This window comes from Balaenoptera musculus, chromosome 2 (assembly GCF_009873245.2).
Source record: "Balaenoptera musculus isolate JJ_BM4_2016_0621 chromosome 2, mBalMus1.pri.v3, whole genome shotgun sequence".
NCBI lineage: Eukaryota > Metazoa > Chordata > Mammalia > Artiodactyla > Balaenopteridae > Balaenoptera > Balaenoptera musculus.
In genome coordinates, this window is record NC_045786.1 from 66,185,833 (window position 1) to 66,206,782 (window position 20,950).

The window sequence follows — 20,950 nt, forward strand, 5'->3', positions numbered from 1 at the left end:
CAGAGTCAGATGACTAAAACTGTTGTTGTTAACGTCATTAATGTACTAAAATTGCTACTATAGATGTCATCATTAACATACAAACCCAGGTTGTTTCTCCAGGGCAAGATGAGCTAACAGACCCCCCAGCCATGGACCATCTGGTTGGAGAATCATAACCAGAGATATCCGGACTCCTGAAACAACAATTAACAAATGTCACAAGACGATGATTAATCCCAGCCTCTTTATTCTTCCCCTTAAAAAAAAACCCCTAACTCAAAGACTAAGTTGTGAGTGGATTTGAGGTTTGTCTCCCACTCCCTTGCTTGGCACCCTGCAATAAACGCTGTACTTTCCTTTACCAAGTGGACAAAAAAAAAATAACGTCGTCCACCATCAAGCCATCAGCCACTGCAGCTGCCCCCCATGGCACACCCCGAGGGGAATTCAGGATGGAGAAAAACAGGATTCTGGCTGTAGATAGTTAAGATGCAGATCAAAGGTCAGTAAGCCCAGACTCTTGCATCTTCCCATACACTAAAATCATTAACTTGAGATGTCTGTTTTCTGTGATTAGCGGTAATCTTTTGATGTTCGACTACATTTTTTTTTTCCAGCAAAAACTCCTGTGTATCCTGGCTCCTCCCTTACCTCTTTGGAACAGTTCCTAAGAGCTATCTGAGCTATCTGGCCTACAGTTCTCAGTAATGTCCCCGAATAAAACATAATTCTCAACTTTTAGGTTGTGCATTTTTTTTTCAGCCGACAACCACAACTCATTGTCAGTAAATTGGCTTTGCTCCACATTTGCAAACGGAGTTCAGTTCCCTAAGGCCTCCTCCAGAAGCCTTGTCTGACCCCACCCCCTCCAAGTCTCCACCCTCACAATACTCAGTACTTTCCCCAGCACACCACTTACCAATCCACACCCCTAACACCCCATGTAAGCCTACTAGGGTAGGGCTCATCCATTCTCGTATGGGATGGGGCTCTGCTCAGGAGTTAATACGTGTTTGAATGGAAGAGAAGGGAAGTAACTTTTACAAAGCCACAGAGTCCAAGAGAGTGACAAAGACGGAACTGGAATCTGCATCACCTTCCTCCCCAACCTGGGAAGAATTCGCTCTTCTTTGCATCCTACCCTCCTATCCCACCGATTTTTGATTCCCAGCGTCAAGGGCCATAGAGTTGACATTTTAAGGAGTGCTATCTTCCATCTGAGGAAGGAAAGTGCATAGCACAGTGGGGAAGGACATTGAACCCGTCCCCCCAAGCCTTCCCGTCCCCAAGGACAAGGGAAATCCAGTCTCGTCTCCTCCCCAGGGGAGCATTTGGGTCGAATTAGTCTTTCCCCACGTCCCTAGCCCACCCTAGACTAATATCCAAGTCTCGGGCAGCCTAGGCAAAGCTTCCCGCCCCCGGCCACGCAGGGCACCCCAGCAGATCCCAGCCCCATTAGGCTACACGTTGTACCCTCCAGCCTCCGTCCCCACCCACTGCCTGGGACGCCACAGTCATCGGGCCCCTCCTTCCCCGCGCGGAGCCGGCCCCGCCTCCCGCGCTCCCGCGCTCCCGCGGCGCGTCTCTGGTCCCGCCCCCCGCCGGCCCCTCCTTCGGCCCGCGCCTCTGGGGCCGAGCGCTCTCCCGCCGGTCTGCACCAGCTTTGGGTATTTGCTTTCGCGGCAGTCAGGCCAGCCGAGCCCGTCTCCAGCTCCGGGCAGCAGGGCAGAGGGCCCGGCCGGTGGGGCAGCCATGGAGGCGGCGGCGCGAAGGCGGCAGCACCCGGGAGCGGCGGGTGGCCCGAGCGCGCAGCCGGGCGCCTCCTTCCTGCAGGCCAGGTGGGTGCGCGCCGGCGGGCGGAGCGGAACCGCAGCCCCGCCACGTGACGGGGAGGGCGGGGGACCGGGGCCACGGAGCTCGGGTGGGTCGTCCCCGCGCTATCCCTGCAGCTGCTTCTCGCCCACTCGCCTGAGCCCCGCCTCCGCTCTCCTTTCTCTTCCTGGAGGAGCCCCGTGCCCAGGGAGGCTCAGCGGCGGGGTTCAACGGCCCAGCGGCCCGGCCGGCTCTAGGACAGTCGCTCAGCTGGGGTCCAGGAAACTCGGGGTGGGGATGGCGGCGGCGGGCCCAGAGGACATCTCTGCTCACTAGGGTCCCCAACGCGCCTGCAAGCCCCGGGCGCCAACCCGAGTTCTGGGGGTGCCTTTAAACTTGACTTGGGTTCTGATGTTAACAGGAGGCTCATTCCTTGCCCCGAGGAACCAAAGAATGTGGGAATGTAAATGGAAGAGACAGCGAAATGTGGAAGCTCCCCTCCAGAGAAAGAATTAGGAAGGGCTTTTCCCACACGGTTGCTGTTCCCTTCTCTCAGTAAGGGGAAGTTATTGGTTTATGTAGCTGAGACCAGGTGCTTGGGGCAGAGGAAAATGTACAGAAGCCACCTTTTAATCTTACCCTCCACTCGACTTTCATACCATTTTACAAATTATAGACATTCATTGCATGGAGCAGGCATTCATTAAGCATCTCTGTTGTGTCCAGCGCTGTGCCAGGCACTAAAGCGGTGGGGAAGGTGAAGCTGGGAGGGTCCCACAGTCCGGTAGGGCGGGCCTGGAAGGAACAGTCCAGGGGCTGAGAGGTCGTCGTGGAGGGCTGCCTGGAGGAAGTGGAGCTTGAGCTGCATCTCAAAGAACTCAGTAGGTGACAGGGGAAGAAAAGCTGTTCCAGCCAGGGGAAAGCTTGGGAAAGGCAAGGAGTGGTGCTGGAGCTTTCTTTGTGTACAGTGGCAGGAGGATGCAGACTGATTGTGAAGGGCCTTGAATGGCAGCAGAGCTGGGACCAGAGTGAGAGCCTTGAGTGCAAAAATTAAGGAGACGCTCTCGGGGCACTAGTGTTCAAAAACCTTCCATGGCTCCCCTATGCCTACTTAAATGTTGGGCCCTGTGTGCCTCACTTGCCTCACCCTAGTTCCTGCCCTAAATGGCAGGTTAAGTATGCAGCTTTTGTTCTGTAGGGCACAGGGGAGCCATGGAAGGTTTTTGAGCACTAGTGTGCTCAGTTTTAGGAAGTTTGTGGTATGATTTGGGACGAGGGAAGAAGTCTGAGAGATTTGGGTGAGAGTAGCTCTTTTTCGTGCTACTAAAGGACGTGTCTGTTCTGGATCACCTGTAAGTTGGGAGTCTTTGACTGCCTGAACTGTGGTAGTCCAATTAGAACAGCGTGTGAGTAGCAGATATGGTCATGCGGGGTTTCCACATGCAGCATCTTACTCAGTCTTTTTGTATTTTGTGTGTGTGGAAACTGAGGTCTAAGGAGGTTTACATCATTTGCCGGCAAGAACCAGGGCCTAAACCCAGGGTTTCTGATTTCTGTTTTCTGTTCTTACTACTCCACTACGGCTATTCCTCTTTACTCCTACATGAGCTCCCCACCATCCAGGTTGCTCGTGGGGATGGCATGAGAGGCTGGCTCTCTTCCAGGGTGTCTCTGCTGCCCCTCATTGGGTGCCTGTAGGCCGGTTCTCAATATCATTGCTGCACAAGACAGTAGACAGAATCATCCTGTCTAACTCCTAGGATGCTTGGATTTCCTCTGCTACATTCATGCTTTGCTTACATACCTCTAATGACAAGGTGCTCACTACCTTTCAAGGTACCCTATTCCAGCTTCCACCTGCTCTGTTGACAGTTTTTTGTATTGTAATCAAAGTAATATATGCCCATGATTAAATAAAATTGCACAGACAGGCTTAGAGTAAAAAGCAGTGGCCCTTTTTCCACCTCTCCCTAGTACCAGAGACAACCATGTTAGCTTCTTTTAACTGTTTCTACCAGAATTAAATTCATATTTCTAAATAATAATAACAAATACTACGTACATACCACTTTCTGTGGGCCAAGCCCTGCTCTTAAGTTTTTGCATTTAAAAAAAAAAAGTTTTTGCATAATTTATTCAGCCACAACTCTTGACGTAAGATCTGCTATTATCCCCCATTTTATAGATGAGAACATTGAGGCCCAGGAGGTAACTTGCTCAAGATTTGGTTAGTGGTAGAGCTGGGATATGAACCCAGGCAGTCTCCAAAGTCCACACTCAAAAGCTATGCTCCACTGCTATTTCTTGGTTTATCAGTTGCTATTAGCCTCTAAGCTAATGTTTACCTACTAATTTCCTGTTATGATTTGGTTCACTTATGCCTCTCCTATCTTCACAAGATGGTTTTGTATCACCATTTTTAGTTTTGCTCTTTGTTACCTTTGTAGCCTTAAGGAATGTGTATATACCATTATTTCTTTTTTGGTCAACTGTAAAGTAATATCTTTTTTTCCCCAAAGTTTACTTATTTATTTATTTATTGAAGTATAGTTGATTTACAATAAGGGCAGTATCTCTTGATTCCTTTTTAAAAGAATATTAGTCTCCTACCCTAATCTTTAGCATTCTTTACCCTTTCCCCAACTCTTGTCATCTATAGTTTTACTTTCAAGTTGTCAAGGTTAACAGTAGTTTTTACTTGCTGTTTTTTAACCATAATTGCCTTCCATGTTTTGTTTGTGGATTGATTCTGAACTTTGAAAATCAGTATACAATGTTTTTATTAGTTAAGCCATGTAAATATTGTTCCCTACAGAGTCCAGTGAGTTTAACAGTTACATTTGCTTTCGTATATTGCTTTTGTTTTTCCTGGAGTTTCTAATTGCCTTTCCTTTTTTTCTCTTATTTTTTTGCCTTCATTTTCTCATTTTTTGTTCAAACTTGTCATCATGTCAGGTATTTCACCATTGTGTATATAGAACCAAAATCAGTCCCTCTATAGTCCCCATTCATAGGTCCCTGCTTGACTCCACCATGGCTGAGACTGCTGACCGCTTTGAATATTTCATCTATATGTTATGTGCTTTATGGCAGGGGTCCCCAATCCCCGGTACCAGTCCACAGCCTGTTAGGGACTGGGCTGCACAGCAGGAGGTGAGCAAGTGAGCGAACCTTCATCTGCCACTCCCCATCACTCCCCATCACCACCTGAACCATCCCCCCCATTGCTCGCATTACTGCCTGAGCCATCCCCCATCTCCGCCCCCCCCCCCACCGCACCCCGTCCATGGAAAAATTGTCTTCCACAAAACTGGTCCCTGGTGCCAGAAAGGTTGGGGACCACTGCTGTATGGTATGCGCTCCCCAACTGTCGTGGTATCAGTTTTCCCAGATGGTAGACTTGTAAAGCTGTGGAGGAGATTAAAGGCCATCCTTGTCTTGGGTTACCTGCCATTGTGCTTTCACTGTTGTTCTCAGCAGGAGAAAACCAGTCAGATGCTCACCAATCTTGATTCCCAAGTTAGGTGTCTGCCCTGCACCTGCCCTTCTTCTTCCTGCTCTGCTCAGCCAGGCTGGACTCATGACAGGGATCCCCATTGACTGAGTGCCTCCTGAGGTGGAAGAGGAAATAGTCACTGAGCCCCTAGTGTGTGCTTGGTATCCACAGCTTCCAGAGACCCACACTTAAGTGCTTCCCAGGCTTTCAAAACGCCTTTATTTCCTGTACCAAACATCCTGCTCTTTGCCCAGTTTGAAGGTTTCCAGAATAAAACACTGAGGACTGTTATTCTCCTTCCCCATCAAAGTTCTTCAGGCCCGGAGGTTGCCACCATCTGCTTTTTGAGGCCTTGCCCTGATGGTCACAAAGGGGAAGGGGCATGGTGGGCCCTCTATACCAGTCACTTGCCTAAGACAGTGACTGAATATCTGCCTCGGTCCGAAGGCCCAGCAGCCCCTCCTCTTCCTTCCACCAGTAAGCCAGGCATCTGAGCTCCCTGCAGCACCTTTCTCACTTCCACCTCCAGGCCTTTGATCCTGCTCTCCTGCTGCTTTTCTGCCTACTTGAATCCACCCAACCATGCTTCCAGGCTCCCTTTCTTCCTGCAGGTTTTGCATACTGCTTCAGGCTACGCCAATCCCTCTCTATCTTGATCTCCTGATATGCCACAAAGCTTATAATAATCACCAACAAAATAGCAAGATACTTAGAGCACAGGTCTTGAATCCATGTAGACCCAGGTTTGAATTCTCTGCCTTTCAGGACTCCTGGATTGCGAGTGTCAGAAAGCCAGTGTGAACTACAGCACCCTTAGCAAAAGGGAATGTATTGGCTCTTGTGGCCAAACCATTGCCTTGGGGACGCCTGGAACTGGGAATGTGAACCCTCTCAGGCCTTCTTCTCCTCTTTTTCCCTGCTCCTTTCTGCAGGGCTACTTCATTCTCACCTGGCTGTCCCTTGAGGCTGGAACCTTGGCCACAGGCAGCCCCGTGCTCTCATCTTTAGCGTCCCAGCACCCGAAAGGAAGATGCTCTTTTCAACTCTAGTTAGAAAAGTCCCACTGCGCCGGCCTGGGTCACTGGCCCTCCCTGTGGCTCAGGATACATCATCTCTCACCAGAAGAAGGAGGGAGTAGGAAAGCTGACAAAAGGAATAGTTGATGCAGCTTCTTACTAGTGGGGGTAACCTTGGTTAAGCCTCAGTATCCTTATCTGTAAAATGGGAGGGTAACAGCCTCCTGGTATGGCTGTGGGGATTAGATGAGATGGTGCTGGTGAAGCTTCTAGCACAGCACACAGTCGGCACTCAGTAAGTGGTGGGCACTGGGTAGAGGGGACAGGAAGACTTAGTTGACCTAGGAAAGGCCCACTCCACCCGCCTTGCTTGCCGCAAGAGGATGATGAGATCCCCCAAGAGCTTGCCTCTCTGTGTCTGGGTTGCTCTAGGAGCCCAGTGTGGACCATACTTGGAATTGGCTAAAAATGATCCCAGGGTTGTGGAAGCAATAGCAGTGTTGACAGAGCTATTGTTTGCCACTAAAACAAATGAGTAACTGGTAACTGAGATTGTTTTATATCAGCCAGTAATCACTGAGCTTAACTCAGGTACTGAGCTGAAAACTCTGGAGAATATGGACTCAACATCACACAGCTCCTGGTCATGGCACTAGTTGGGCAGTACAACTTACATCTCAGTCATCTTAGGAGGAGTGGGCTGCTTGTCACTGGAGGTATGCAAGTAGTGGCGGGGACACTATAAAGAGGATTTGTACTCTGATGGGGAGGTTGGTGAGTTGAGAGAACCTTAAAATCACCCTTCTTCTTGAGGGTCTAGATACGAGCAAAACTCCAGCCCAGTGATGTCATGGCCTGAGTGGGAGTTAGGGATGATGCACTCCCTGTAGTGGGCTTTGGGAAAAGCTTCATCAGGGAAGCCTTCTTGGAGGAGGTGGCACATGCACTGGCCCTTTAGCTTCAGCTCATGTGTGAAGAGCAGATGGCTGACTGCTTTGCAGGAGAGACAGGCATCCAAAGGTGTGTTGTCAGATGGTTCTCCTCTTCTTGCCACGTCTCTCACATCACCTTGTCCCTGCTGCCTTCCTTCTTAGGTTTCACTGTGGATTGGTGAGAAGAAGGACACCTGCAGCCCTGTTCCTACCTCCTCATGGTTCAGAAACCAAGGGAAAGGGAGATCCCCTGTTCATCCCAGTCTATAGTCTGTAAGGCACATCTCACCAGAGGGCTCTAATTGATCCAGCTCAGGTCACATGCCCATCCCGTGGACCAATCACTGTGGATACAATGATGGGTTAGAGGTTAAAAATATAAGCTCTGGAACCTAATCATTTAGGTTCAAATATTTAGCTACGTAACTTTGGGCAAGTTGCTTAACATCTTGGGCCTCAGTTTTTTCACTTGTGTAATGGGGGTAATATTCTAACCTCAGATGGTTTCTGTGAGAATTAAGAGAGTTAAATGAGATGGTACATGCAAACAGCTATAGTAGTGCCTGGAATATAGAAAGTGTTCAACAAAGGTTAGCTATCATCATCCATCACCATGTTTCATGCTTTTCAGCCACATTTGCATCCTTTGCCCCATCTGATTTCCCCGTCATTCAATAGGTAAGAAAACCCAACAGTTATTATACCCTTTGGGCATTTTCCTGCCTGAATCATAGAGAAGCAAAGGTCAGGGCAGACGGAGTCCACTCCCAGGATACCTTCCCATGGACCACAGTATTTCCAGCAAAACCTTTTCCTAGAACTTAATCATGTGTGCTTCCTCCTGCTCCCAAATCTCTGTGGCTCATCTTCGTGGGGAAGCTTCGCCTGGGAGGAGAGAAGAGCTGACCCCTTTTGTCTGCCCCTTCCCCAGGCACAGCTCCGTCAAGGCTGACGAGGCTGCCAGCACGGCTCCCTTCCACCTTGATCTCTGGTTCTACTTCACCCTGCAGAACTGGGTTCTAGACTTTGGCCGCCCCATTGCCATGGTGAGTGTGAAGCTGTGGACAGAGCCCTGACCAGCAGTGAGGAGACAGGGTGACTTGAGTTGTCAGAGTGACCTCAGACAAGTCATTGCCTGTACCAGTGCACTGTGAGAATAGGTCTGGAGGCTTTCATGTCCTTTAGTTCTACGCCTGTGACCAGTGCGGCAGCTGCCAGTGAGTGGGGGATCCGGACGGGCCTGACGAGTCGTACCGCGCCCGCCCGTATCTCACACCCAGGTTTAACCAGAGCACCAATTCAGACGGTGGGGTATGAGAAAGGATCCCACCAGCTGTCCCCACAGCCTTGGGATAGTATTGTTTTTCTGGAGGTGAAGAGTATAGGCTGAATTTGCATATCATGTATGACTTGAGCCTTGGGTAATTTTTAGTGTCATCTGGTGAAACTGTCCCCTTCCCTCCAAGGCGATTTCATGCATCAGTGTACAGTGGTGGCCTCTACGGAGATTAATACTGGAAGAGCACCAGACCCCCTCACTTGTCACGAATAAGATAGATAGATAGATAGATAGATAGATAGATAGATAGATAGATAGACAGGTAACAGAAGGTGAAAAAAATTGAGTGAGTTCCCACCAAGAACTAAGGTGTTCATTTTTGCATGTGGGTGGTAAAAATAACAATATCCAACACTGAAACTGACACCTCATACATGCTAGTGCTGATGCAAATTAACAAAGCCCTTTGGGAAAGCAGTTTGTCAAGGCGATAACTAGTACCTAGAATAGTGCCTAGCAAGATATGTGCTCAGTATACTTGTACTGAATGAATAATAACACTAAGCTAGAAATAGCGGTTAACATACATTGAGCGCTTACTCTGTTCTAAGCTCTTTATATGTTTAAACTTATTTAGTTCTCCCATCAATGCTACCATTAATCTCAATTTTATAGATGAGAAGACTCGAGGATAGAGAGGGTAAATAACTGGCTCAAGATCACCCAACCAGCAAGTGGAGGAGCCAGCACCTGCCCCCAGGCACTCTGGCCCCAGAGCCCACCCCCTTCCATCATGATTTTATCCAGAACCCTAATACGTTCATCCCTCCTGACTCAGTACGACCCCGCCCAAGAATCTGCCCTGAAGATGTAATCAGCAAGAAGACAGCCTCTGTACCAAAGGTGTTCATTGCAGTGTTGCTTATAATAGCCAAAACTTGGAAGGGACTTGAGTGTCTAGCAGTAGGGACTGGGTAAATCAGCTTTGCTGTATGCAGTCTAGAGGATGCTACCTGGGCCTTAAACAGGAATTATGAATACTCTAGGGCAACCTGGAATGTTTAAGGAGAAAAAACATGCCTAAGCGGCATGCATATTGACTGCCTGCCAATTAGTAACGGCCCTAACAGTCGTGTGTACATGGGATCAAAGACTTGAAGGGGATGAAGAAAAGCTTCCTGGCGATGGTGTCGGGGAGGAGGTATCGTGGCTGCTGATTCTTCTTTCTGCAGGCTTGCCATAGGTTTACATGGTTTTTAAGTGTAGGTGAGAGTAAAGGGACTGAGCCAGGAGTCAGGGCACCCAGTCAGGTTTATAAGTGACTTTGGGCAAGTCAGTGTCATCTGGGCTTTGGTTCTGTCATCTGTAAGATGACTGGTCGGACTAGGTGCCCTGAGCCCCCGTGCAGCATGAAGGTTCCACATACTGGGGGACAAAGGAGCTGCCCATCAGACTGGTGTTACAGGGAGAGGGGAGATGAGGCCAGGGGCAGGCTCATGGCTCTCCTCATTCACTAGGACTCAGCCTCATCAGGTCTAATAGGGGTCTCCTGCAGGGCAACTCACTTCCCCCATCCTGCTCAGAGTTGCTGTGGCCACTATAACCCTACGTGGGCTCACCAGGAGTATACATTTGAAAAACTCGTGTATACACTGGAGCTTTTCACATGTACCCATGATAGTCCCAAATTTGTAATAAGTACAAAATAAGACCTTTTACAAGTTATAAAAGTAATATGTCATAGTTATAACAAGTCACTTCATACCCAGGGGTAAAAAGAAGTGTGAGACTCTCCCTTTCCAGTTCCACCTCTGACAGTTTGAGGCTCATCCTTCCACTCCTTTCTCTACTCATGCAAACGTATGTATACATCCTTTTTTTTTTTTTCTCTAACCAAAATGAGATTTTACTTTATACTTTATTTTACAACTTGCTTGTTTTACTTGAGAATATATCATGGCTATCTCTCCATGTCAGTACATATGAGGTGTCATTTCTGTTAATGGCTACTTAACCTTCTATAGAAAAGATGTACTGTAGTGTATTCAAGTAGTCAGCCTATTTCTGGTATTTTGCTATCACAAAGAGTGTTTCAGCCAACATATATATCTTGCTATAGATAAAGATACAGAGATACATGCACACAGCAAATAAGAAAGAGAAAGAGATTGAGATTCTTGTATCCTGAGAGTTTTATTTCTGCAGGGTGAATTTTTGATCGAAATTTATGGTCATTACACGTGTTCTCAATCAACAGATAGCGGGCGTACGGTGTGGCAGGGCGGAGGTTGTGAAGTGTTTGGACCTCGAATAGGGGTTTTCCCACTGACACCGACAAGGCTGGGTCTCACTGGGTAGAGCAGTAGGAGGAACAAGGGCATTCTAGACAGAGGAATGGCCCTGGCCTGCCTGCCTCTCTCAGGGAAGGTAGAAAAGGAAGAACTGAATCTACTTTGTAGAACTCACTTATTTTCTCCTTTGTTTCATAAGCTGTAGTTTCGACCTGATTCGGAAGTGGTCCATCTGCTCAGTGGACAGAGTGTTTTTCCATACCTGGGTGGCCAGGAGATCTTGTCATCATCCTAGGACCTGGAGTGCCAGATCCTTAAGGGTCCATGTAGATCACCTGGGCCACATTTCGTGTTACAGATGGGGGAACTGAGGCCTGAAGAGGGGAAGAACTTGCCCAGGGTCACCCAGAAAGTTGGTGCACAACTGAGTCCCAAAGGAGCCTCCAACTCTCAGGCCGGTACCCAGGGACCTTTATTTAGTACCCACAGGGAGAGGGACACACGGTCAGGCCCTGGATTTGTGTCTGCTGTGTGCTTACCTTCTCTGGGACTCAGTTTGTCTGTCTGAAAACACCTTCACTTCAGTGCTGCTGAGAGGATCCCAAGAGATCACAGAAAGAATGAAGTGTGTGCAGAAGAGGTACTGAGGGCCTCACGGGGCTGTGCCTAGTAAAAACCATTCCTCCCCTTGCTCCCCAGCTGGTGTTTCCTCTCGAGTGGTTTCCGCTCAACAAGCCCAGCGTGGGGGACTACTTCCACATGGCCTACAACATCATCACGCCCTTTCTCCTGCTCAAGGTACAGTCCAAGGCTCCCTGCCCTCCCTTCCCACCCTCATTTCTTCCTGCACCTGGCAGGAAGCTGGTGCCGAGCCCAGGGAGTGCCCTGAATCAGGCTGTCCCCTGCCTGACTCTGGGGGACAAAGGCTGTGATAGAGGGACATGTCAAGCCCCAGGAGAGGCGAGACTGCCTCTGGCCGGGAGGCATGGAGAAGGCCTCCCCAAGGAGGGGTGTTTGATTTGGGCCTCCGCCTGGTGTGCTTGGGGATGAACTGGGAGAGACCTTCAGGCAGGAGCACCTGAAGACAAGGCCGTGCTGGAGGAGCCATAATACATCTGGGGAGGCTGAGGTGGAAGGAGTGGCTGGATCGCCCAGGGTGAGGTCAGGGACCAGTTGGGAAGGCAGGTGGGGGCCAGGTGGCAGGAAGGGCAGCAAAGGAGGGTGAGCTCTCTCCTCTGGCCTGGAGATCCCTGACTTTGAGATACCACTGGGAACACAGAGCTATCTCCTAGATAGCTGCAGGAGATAGACATCTGGGTGATGGCTATCTCCAAGGTAGCTCTCGGCAATGCTGGCTTTGCATTTTGCCACATAAGGGCTCTTAAAACTATCGCTGTTTACTGTCCCCATCATTTTGTTTTTAGAGAGACATTTCAGATCTCCAAAAAATAGGGAAGGTGTAATCTCAGAATTCAGAGGGTCTTTAGTAAAATAATTTAGTTTCAGAAGCACCTGCTGCATCCCTGTCATTTTCATTTTTGTTTGCTTGGATTGCTCATTTGCTCAGAAATGGGAGGGTCTCCTCAACAGGCCAGCCCAGTGACCCAGGAGCAGTACTGGGGGTGGTGGGAGGGCGGGGCCTGGAGCCTGGATGCCTGTGTCACCTCCAGCACAGCCCGTGGGTGTGTGTGACCTTGGGCAGAGCTGGCCCTGCTGAATGTGTTTCCCCTCCAGCACAAGAGGGTGCTGATCCCTGGCCCCTGCTGGGTTCACAGGGATCTTGTGGGACTCTGGAGGCTGGACGGGCCCCACTAAAGGGACCCACCAATTTGAGAGTGACGTTCCAGCTGGTGGCATCCCTCCCACTCTGGGTGTGAGGGAGGGGAGCAGAGGGTGTCTCCTATCATGGTGGAGGCGGGGGTCATGCTGTCGGGCCTCCCTCTGACCTCAGCTCATCGAGCGGTCCCCACGCACCCTGCCGCGCTCCATGATCTACGTCAGCATCATCACCTTCATCATGGGCGCCAGCATCCACCTGGTGGGTGACTCTGTAAACCACCGCCTGATCTTCAGCGGCTACCAGAACCACCTGTCAGTCCGTGAGAACCCCATCATCAAGAATCTCAAGCCGGAGACGCTGGTGAGCCTCCACCCCGGCCCTGCGGTCTGTCCAGGGGGCCAAAGAGGCTGCCCGACCTATCACGGTGCCCTAGATGAGGGCAGGCCGCCCCGCCACGCTAGGATGCTCCTGTGTTGCTAGGAAGTGGCACATAGGCTCCCACCAGGGCCCCCTCCTCCGGGTAGGGAGGGACTGAGGGCAGCTGGGGGAGGCCTGGGCATTGGGGGGAGGGGTCCGCCGGGTTGCGTGGGTCCCGCACCCTCCCTGAAGCCCCTCCCCGAAGCCCTTCCCCCTCTGCCCCTGCCTCGCCTCTGCCACCCCCAGATCGACTCCTTTGAGCTGCTCTACTACTACGACGAGTACCTGGGCCACTCCATGTGGTGAGTAATGGGGCCCGTGGCCTCAGCCAGCTCTGCCGCCGGCCTTGGTGACACTGAACAAGGGCCTGGGGTCTCCAGGTGTCGAGCGCAGCGGCTGGAACGGCGTGCTCTTGCCCGGCGGGGGCGCTGTCACTCAGCTCTGGCTCCCGCCGCGCCGCCTTCCGCTCCCGCCAGCCCGCGGTGCCCGCGGCGGCCACTAGAGGGCAGCGAGTGGCTGTCCTCCCTGGGCCGAGGCTGCAGTGCTGATAAACATCTCCCCCACCTTGGGGATGGGGACCCCGCCGTGTTGGGCTTCGGTCTTGGGCATGGAGGCGGAGAGGAAGATGAGTAGGTCCGGCTGGACTAGGTCAGGGGTGGGGCGGGGGCAGGGGTGCTGCCTGTGCCCCCACTCCTCCGAACTCCCAGGGGGGCGCCTCCCACCCCTTCACCCACAGTGGAGGAAACCTCACGAATGCGGGCTCAGCCACAGGAGATGCAGGGCCCCAGCTGGGGGCAGTCATCTGTTCCAGGCCCACACCTTACACAGGATAAGCTGGGGCCAGTGGGAGGGGGTTTGGCCATGGGTTGACAGCTAGTGACAGAGCCAGCCCTGGGCCTGGGTGGCCCCACTCCCGAGCGAGGTGGGCTTACTCTTGTCGCACTTGCCCTATGCTGTGTTTCTAGGTTCTGTTTGGGGGCCTGGAAGGTCAGGGGCTTCCTGGACAGGCAGGCCTCTTGCCAGTTCTCCCTGGCTTGTGCCAGAAGACCCTTCCCATGGAAGGCTGGGGACAGGAGGAGGAGAGAGGAAGAGAGGCTTGGAGAAACGAAGGAGCAGGAGAGGACTGGGAGGGTGCGGGGGCCACATGAGGGGGGAAGAGGGGAAGGTGGGGAAGGAGACAAGATGGTGCGTGGGAAGAGAAAGGGGGTGTGTGTGATGGCACAGCTGCGTGGGGAAAGCAGCCTGTGTGTGGAGAGGAGAGAGGGCGGTACCTTTGGGGTGAGATGGTGTGTGTGTGGAAAGGGGGTGAGGCTGTGGGCTGAGTGTGGGTGAAGGGGCTTCACAGAGCTCTTTGGAGGCCCCTGGCAGGTGCTGTCCCCCCCACCTTATTTTAAACTGGGACCTCGGGCCTCTCCCTCCTCGACCCTGCTGGGTACACCCCTTTCCAGGGCAGTGAGAGGCTGGGACTGCTGGTATTTGGGTGCGTACACGAGGCAGACACACACACACACACACACACACACACACACACACACACACACACACACACACACACACACACACACACACGAGTGAGTGGGGTGGCCAGCGCCGCGTGGGAGAGAGCTGCCCCTCCCCTCACCCCCCAGCCTGCGGGGCTGTGATCGGCATGTGCTCAGGGAGCAGACCTCATCTTCCTGCTTCCCTCCTGGGCCCCCTGCTCGGGAAAGGCTGCCAGGGAAGAGTGCCACCCGAACCAGGCATTTTTGTAAGCCATGAAGTGAGACTGCATAGGATGGTGCAGGGAACCAGTACAAGGACGGGCGGGGGAAGAGGCCCTGGGTGGGGGCAGCTGGGCGGGGCAGCTGGGCGGCTCAGCACTGTCTTCCCTGCTGCAGGTACATCCCCTTCTTCCTCATCCTCTTCATGTACTTCAGCGGCTGCTTCACTCCCACCAAAGCTGAGAGCTCAATGCCAGGGGCAGCCCTGCTCCTGGTGGTGCCCAGTGGCCTGTACTACTGGTGAGTGGACGCTGGACCTGGGGTGCGGGGAGGGTGGGGGCCCTTAGTGAGCCAGGTAGTGAAAATGTGCTCTTGACCGCAGGGCTGCTGTGTGACCCCAGGTGAGACTCTCCCTGTTGAGGTCCCTGCTTCCTGCTCTTTCAGTGGGGACTGTGACTGCCTAATGGTGGCCGCTCTGTGACCAGGAAGCCAGGCCTGAGTGTGACCTCTTCACATTCACAGTGCAACCTCGGGGCCAATAGAATCCATCTCCGACACCAGGCCCTGTAAAGGCCTTGCGACCTCAATTTACTCCTCTGTGAAATGGGGATAATACCCGCCTGTCTCCCTCTTAGGACATGGTGAGAATCCAGGGGGAGAGAAGGGGGCTTTGTAAACTATGAAGCATCATGGAGATGACAAGGACAGATATGTGGGGAATTCCGTGGCCTCAGGGGCTCCCTGCCTGGTTTCCTTTTCCCTCCAGCTCTCTCTTCCCGTTCCAGAGGATCCAGGCCTCAGCCGGGCTCCTACCCCTCCTCTGTCGCTTCCGCTCTGGAGAAAGGCTCCCCTGGGGATTGTGGGTGTCCTGGAAACAACTAGCCCTTCTCTGGTGGGAAGCCTCCAGCCAAATGAAAAGGGCCTCCTCTCCTGGGGCCAGCTCCGGCCCACCTCCAGGGGCTGCCCCTGGCCAGCTGTGGGGGTCCACCAGAGCGAATCCGCATACCCGCTGAGGGCAGGATTAACAGGAATGGGTGGTAACTACGGCTGGAGGGAAAGAGGTGAGACGTGGGAAGGAGCTTCGGCCCGTTCTTACCCACAGCACTACCAGAGTGATAGCTACAGGAGGCCGTTTATTGAACAATATGCTTTTCCAAGTATGTAGTTCTTGAGAGATAGGGCCATTTATGCCCCCTTTATGAGCAAGAAAACAGAGGCTCCAAGATGTCATGTAAATTCCCCAAGGTGACACAGCCACTAAGTTGCAGAGCGATGTAGTTCCTTGAGTGGGATGGCTCAGCATTGCGGTTCTCTCTATAGGCAGGGGAGTGGACGAGATAACCTCTCAGAAGCCCTCTAGCCGGTGTTACTGAGTTCCTGGCCACATGCTAGGTACTGCCTTAAGAGCTGGAGAGAACCCTGGGAGATGAGACTATCCCAGCCTTCAAGGAGACAGTAATGACAACTTCCATCAGCTGAAACTGCATTCCCAAACTCAGACGCCTTTAGGAACCAAGCTGGTAACAGAAATGCATGAAGCAGGCATCAAGTGAGGCAGTAGGGAGTGGTGGGGACTGTGGCAAGCTGCAGAACAATGCTCTCTCTAAAGGCAGCAGCTGCTTTCTCCTCATCAGTTATTGTCATGTGGGAATACAAGCCTAACGTGAGCAGGGAAACCAGAACTCCACATTGGCAGGTAATCTGCTATTTACATATTGGCAACAAACTCAACGTTTTAAAAAATAGTAACTCTACAAGCCAAATCAATATGCTGCGTATGGGCCATGGCTCAGAGTGAAGTGGTTGCCTGAGCCCCTCACTTGACGCGCTATTCTGACCGACTGGGTGGGCAGCCTGGTACTTCGGTAGAGGGAGGGATGCCGGGCAGGATTTGCTGTCACGGCACCCACCTCCCCTCACCCACTGGCCTCCTTAGGTACCTGGTCACTGAGGGCCAGATCTTCATCCTCTTCATCTTCACCTTCTTCGCCATGCTGGCCCTTGTCCTGCACCAGAAGCGCAAGCGCCTCTTCCTGGACAGCAACGGCCTCTTCCTCTTCTCCTCCTTTGCCCTCACCCTCCTGCTCGTGGCGCTCTGGGTCGCCTGGCTATGGAATGACCCCGTACTCAGGAAGAAGTACCCCGGCGTCATCTACGTCCCTGAGCCCTGGGCCTTCTACACCCTCCACATCAGCAGCCGACACTGAGTCCGGGGCACTGGCCACTGGTGCTCTGCCGGGTGGGAGATGGGCCATTGAGGGCATCTGAGCATAGGGAGTGTGTGTGTGTGTGTGTGTGTGTGTGTGTGTGTCCACCCACGTGTGTGCAACCCATGGCTTAGAGCATGGGTGAGAGTATGCATCGTGCGTGTGGTTAGTTGTGTGTGTGTATGTTTGTGTGCACATGCACACACATGCAGAGTGCATCACTGTGAGACTGAATTGTTTTGGTCAAGTTTCCATTCGGTTTGCCTCTTCAGGATGGGATGTAGTTTGAGGCAGTGTGTCCAGGCCAAGAGCTGGGGCCTGCCTTCCTGTGCATCTGATGGAATCGGGCCCTCTCACTTCCACTGCTCAGGGCTATCTCTTCTTCCTGGGCTGTCTTCTGGTAGCTGCCAGAGAGGCCTGGGTGGGGCAGAGGTTGGGAGGGGACTTGGTCTTTCACCTACTACCTGGTTCACTCCTCAGGCCCGCCCAGACCCTGGAGGCTAGATTACACGGGTTACATGAACTCGCTGTGTATTAATGAGCAAAGCACAACCCTTCCCTGGGCCTCATTTGCAAGAGTTGGGCCCACGGTCCCAAAGCGGGTTGGTGGGCGGGTTGCAGTCTCCTCTTGGGGCACCCTTAGGAGGGGTGAGTGGTTCTACCCCGCCCCTGCCCTCTCTGACCCCGGGAGGGGTACGTGCACCCCAGATCCTCACCCAACCTCAGGCTGCACGGGGTGTTGAGCCACCCGACCGTGGGGAGCCAGAGGCCAGCCCTCCCCGCCACCCACTGGCCTGATCTCAGGGTCTGGCAGTGGTCTCTGATCTCCCTCTGCCAGAAGCTCTCTCTCCCTCCCCGCTCCAGGATCGTGGCCCCACTTCGTGTGAGGCTGACTGCAGGTTTCTGAGTGGCCGCCGAAGGCAGAGTTCTCAGGCACTTGCACTGTTCCCTGAGCCGCTCACTAGGGGTGGGCACGTCATAAGGCTCTTCAGACAGCCTTGTCTCAGCCTCAGTCTCTGCCTGCCGCCAGCAGGCCTGCTCCCAGGAAAGGGGCCCTCGTTCCCCATGGGACGCCCCCCCGCCGCCTCCCCCGAGGCACTGGGGCCCGGTCTCCTCCCACGGCTGCAGGCCCACGGCCTAATTTCCCAGCAGTGCCGGCCTGCGTGTGCGCAGGGGTCTCGGGGGCCTGCCTCGCCTCCCCCGGCCCCGCCTCCTCTCCTGTGCTCTCAGGGAGCCCTGTGCCTCAGGGCCTCCTTTCACCCTTCATGCAGTGGTCCCCCAGCCCCCGTCAGTCCCCGTCTGCTGGCAGCATCAGGGGTGAGAAGTGTGACTAAAGGCGGTGTGGAGCCCAGCCTGGCTGGTTGCTGCTGCTTCCTACTTGGGGAGTGAATCTGGGAGGCAGGAGGAGGGTGGTCCCTGGAGCAGGGGAGGGAGTGGCTGGTCTGGGGCCCAGGCAGGAGCCCTGGGCTGACCCCAAGGACCCACTCAGCCCCGTGTGGCTGAGAGCAGGTGCTGCCACTGTCCCCTGGCCCTCTGTGCCACTTAGTAGGATCCTGCGGCTGGGGGGCACCAGCAAGAAGGGCCTCCTCTAGGTCCCAGCTCGCTTCAGAGGAGTCTGGGGGGGGGGGGTCACAGGGGTGGGGACCAGCATAGGGCATCTCCAGACCTGCCCCTCAAAGATGTCCCCCTGAGCCTCCCAGCTGTGCTGCAGCCCGTTCCAGAGGCTGAAGCAGAGAGGCTGCCCTGTGGGGGAAGGTGGCGAGCCTGGTTTGTGGGAGGTTGGCACGTAGCCTTGGGCAAGCTGTTTAATCCCCCGGGTCCTCAGCTCTTGATCTTTGAGGGTCTCAGCCTCACCACACAGCCACCAGGGGCTTTGTGGGCTACTGTTACTAGAAAACACAGGGGAGGGCCACGCTGAACAGGAGCCGCATCATTGAAGGCCGTGTTGTGATGAGAAAAACACCTTCTGAGGAAAGCAGCTTTGTTTTTCAGCCTTGCTGCTGAGGCATGTTACAGTACGGTAACCCTCCTCACACCCGGAGTGTGGACACAAAGACTGGAGTTTAGGATTCCCACTTTGCTTTTCCCAGGCACCTTTTAAAATAACCACTCAGCGTTTAAACCCATAAAAAGCTGGTGACCTCCGCCCCTACCACTGTATGATAGGTGCTTGGTACCCTGCTCTCTTCTCCCTCAGGACCTGGGACGGGGGATGGTCCTTCCCCTGGCTCATTGCGCCCCCTGGCCTCTGGGATCTGAAATAATAAATCTTGTGGCTCTGCTTCCTTCGTGTGGATGTATTGAAACTGCCTTCAGTCAAAAGGACCCCGTGGGTTTCATTTCCCCAGAGTGGGAGCTGGATGCTGAGGGAGATGCCTGCCGCCCCTGCGTGGGTGGCTTGTGCCCCCTGACTCAGCAGGTCACAAGTCTGCACATTCTTAATTCATAAGCCAGCTGCGGCCTTTCAGCACACAAGGGCCCCCACCTGCCCAGCAACCTTGTTTGACTCCTTCCCTACCTCAAGGCCACTGTTAACTCCAAAGCCTGCTCCAAGCCTGTTCTCCATAGAAGGACTTAATGGATATCTTCTGAGCAGGCATAGGCCTGGTTATGTGGGGTCTGAAGCTTATACAATTTTGGGGGTGCTTGATAAGAAAACAGTAAAAAAAAAAACAAACAAAAAAAAGGTAAAAAATTCGGTATGAAAATGAGTATTCAGAATGGAAAAGAAATCACAGCAAGTTATTGGAGCCTTGGAGAGTCACGTCCCTCTTGACCAAGATCTCTTTGAGCAGTTTACTGAAAATATTGCCCTAGAAATACTTCTTAATTGCAACCTGGCTTCCCTCCACCTAGAAAACTCTAGGCCAATGGTTTTCAAAGTATGGCCCTGACTGGCAACATGGGTCGGGCAGAAGAAAATGCAGATTCTTTCCCCCTTTCACCTGCTAAATCAGAAATTCTGTTGATAGGGCCCTTCAGGTGAACAAAATCTCAGCCCCCAACTGGCATTGGAGGGGGTTTCTGTTTTGCATCCTGAGTTGAAGTGTAGCCTACACACAACAAGGTAAAGCATACACCTTGAGAATTTTTGTATAGTGAACCCTCAGGTAAACACCACCCTATGCAGGTGTTTTCAACATTAGAAACACCCCGTAGAGACACCTAAAAACACGTAAAAAAGGAGTTGGCCAGGGTGTCTCAGTTGGTGTGCCTTGGGGTACACGCAGCCCCAAACTCTAGCACACACTGACCTAAACTCAAGGAAATGTCACGTGTATGGTCAGGTCATTCAAGATAGCTGTTCTATTTCTCTCTGTACATCCCCAGCTCGACCAGGCCCTGCTTCACTCCCATGACCATCCAATCCTCGTAATTGTAGGGCTTAACTAGTCCCTAGTAACGGATGAGCCCACCTGAAGTCAATTCCCCCTATAACTGGTAGCCTCCTTCCCCGCAGGAGCAGCAAAGGCGGCTGCCGAGTCCTGTTTGCTGCCCACGGCGGGGTGCTGCTCCAGGATGTTGCTTCGAATGTGCAAGATCCCCTATCCAGCAAATCACTGATGTCTCTGTCACTGTCTCTGGGCTCTTCCTTTGGTCTCAAGGCTGGGCCACTACAAGGCATGCAGGCCTGCGGGAGTGCAGCCCAACAATTGGCGAGCCAGCTGAGAAGCCAAGGAAACTCCCGGGAGCACCGAGATGTCAGGGAAGAAGGACGGGAAATGGAAAGTTGTGAGGCATCCGGGGGTGGCCATCCACTCGTGTGCGGGGCCCTGTGGCGTCTGTCCTTGATGAATGGGGGCCGCCAAGAGCCGGGTGAATCCATAGAGCACCCCGAGGGTGTCGCAGAGCTGTCGCTGCCATTACTGTGGGGAAAAATGAAGCTAGACGGTGGAAGGGGTAGCCGTGACTGTGGGCTGGCTGCTGCTTTGGAGGCTGAGAAAGGCCACAGACACTGAGCAACTGCCCGAGGCTCAGGCTCGGGGCCTACAGCTGGGATGCCAGGCTGGCCCAAACCAAAACTGCTGGAACGTTAAT

At 53.0% G+C, this 20,950-nt stretch overlaps 1 protein-coding gene across 6 annotated transcripts; it reads left to right on the forward strand.

The window, feature by feature from the left end:
* The first annotated feature begins 1,578 nt into the window (after positions 1-1,578).
* CLN6 (CLN6 transmembrane ER protein) lies at positions 1,579-20,946 on the forward strand. Of its 6 annotated transcripts, XM_036844791.1 has the most exons (8): positions 1,579-1,820; positions 8,170-8,284; positions 11,508-11,606; positions 12,760-12,948; positions 13,252-13,307; positions 14,883-15,005; positions 15,472-15,766; positions 16,642-16,756. In XM_036844791.1, the coding sequence occupies exons 1-7, from the start codon at positions 1,735-1,737 to the stop codon at positions 15,716-15,718; spliced, it is 915 nt and encodes a 304-aa protein (XP_036700686.1). In that variant the 5' UTR covers positions 1,579-1,734; the 3' UTR covers positions 15,719-15,766; positions 16,642-16,756. The 6 variants fall into 6 exon arrangements, with proteins under 6 accessions (XP_036700686.1, XP_036700683.1, XP_036700684.1 ...); XM_036844788.1 differs by lacking the exons at positions 15,472-15,766; positions 16,642-16,756 and adding an exon at positions 20,373-20,946; XM_036844789.1 differs by lacking the exons at positions 15,472-15,766; positions 16,642-16,756 and adding an exon at positions 20,373-20,946 and having other exon boundaries at positions 14,922-15,005.
* Positions 20,947-20,950: the final 4 nt, after the last annotated feature.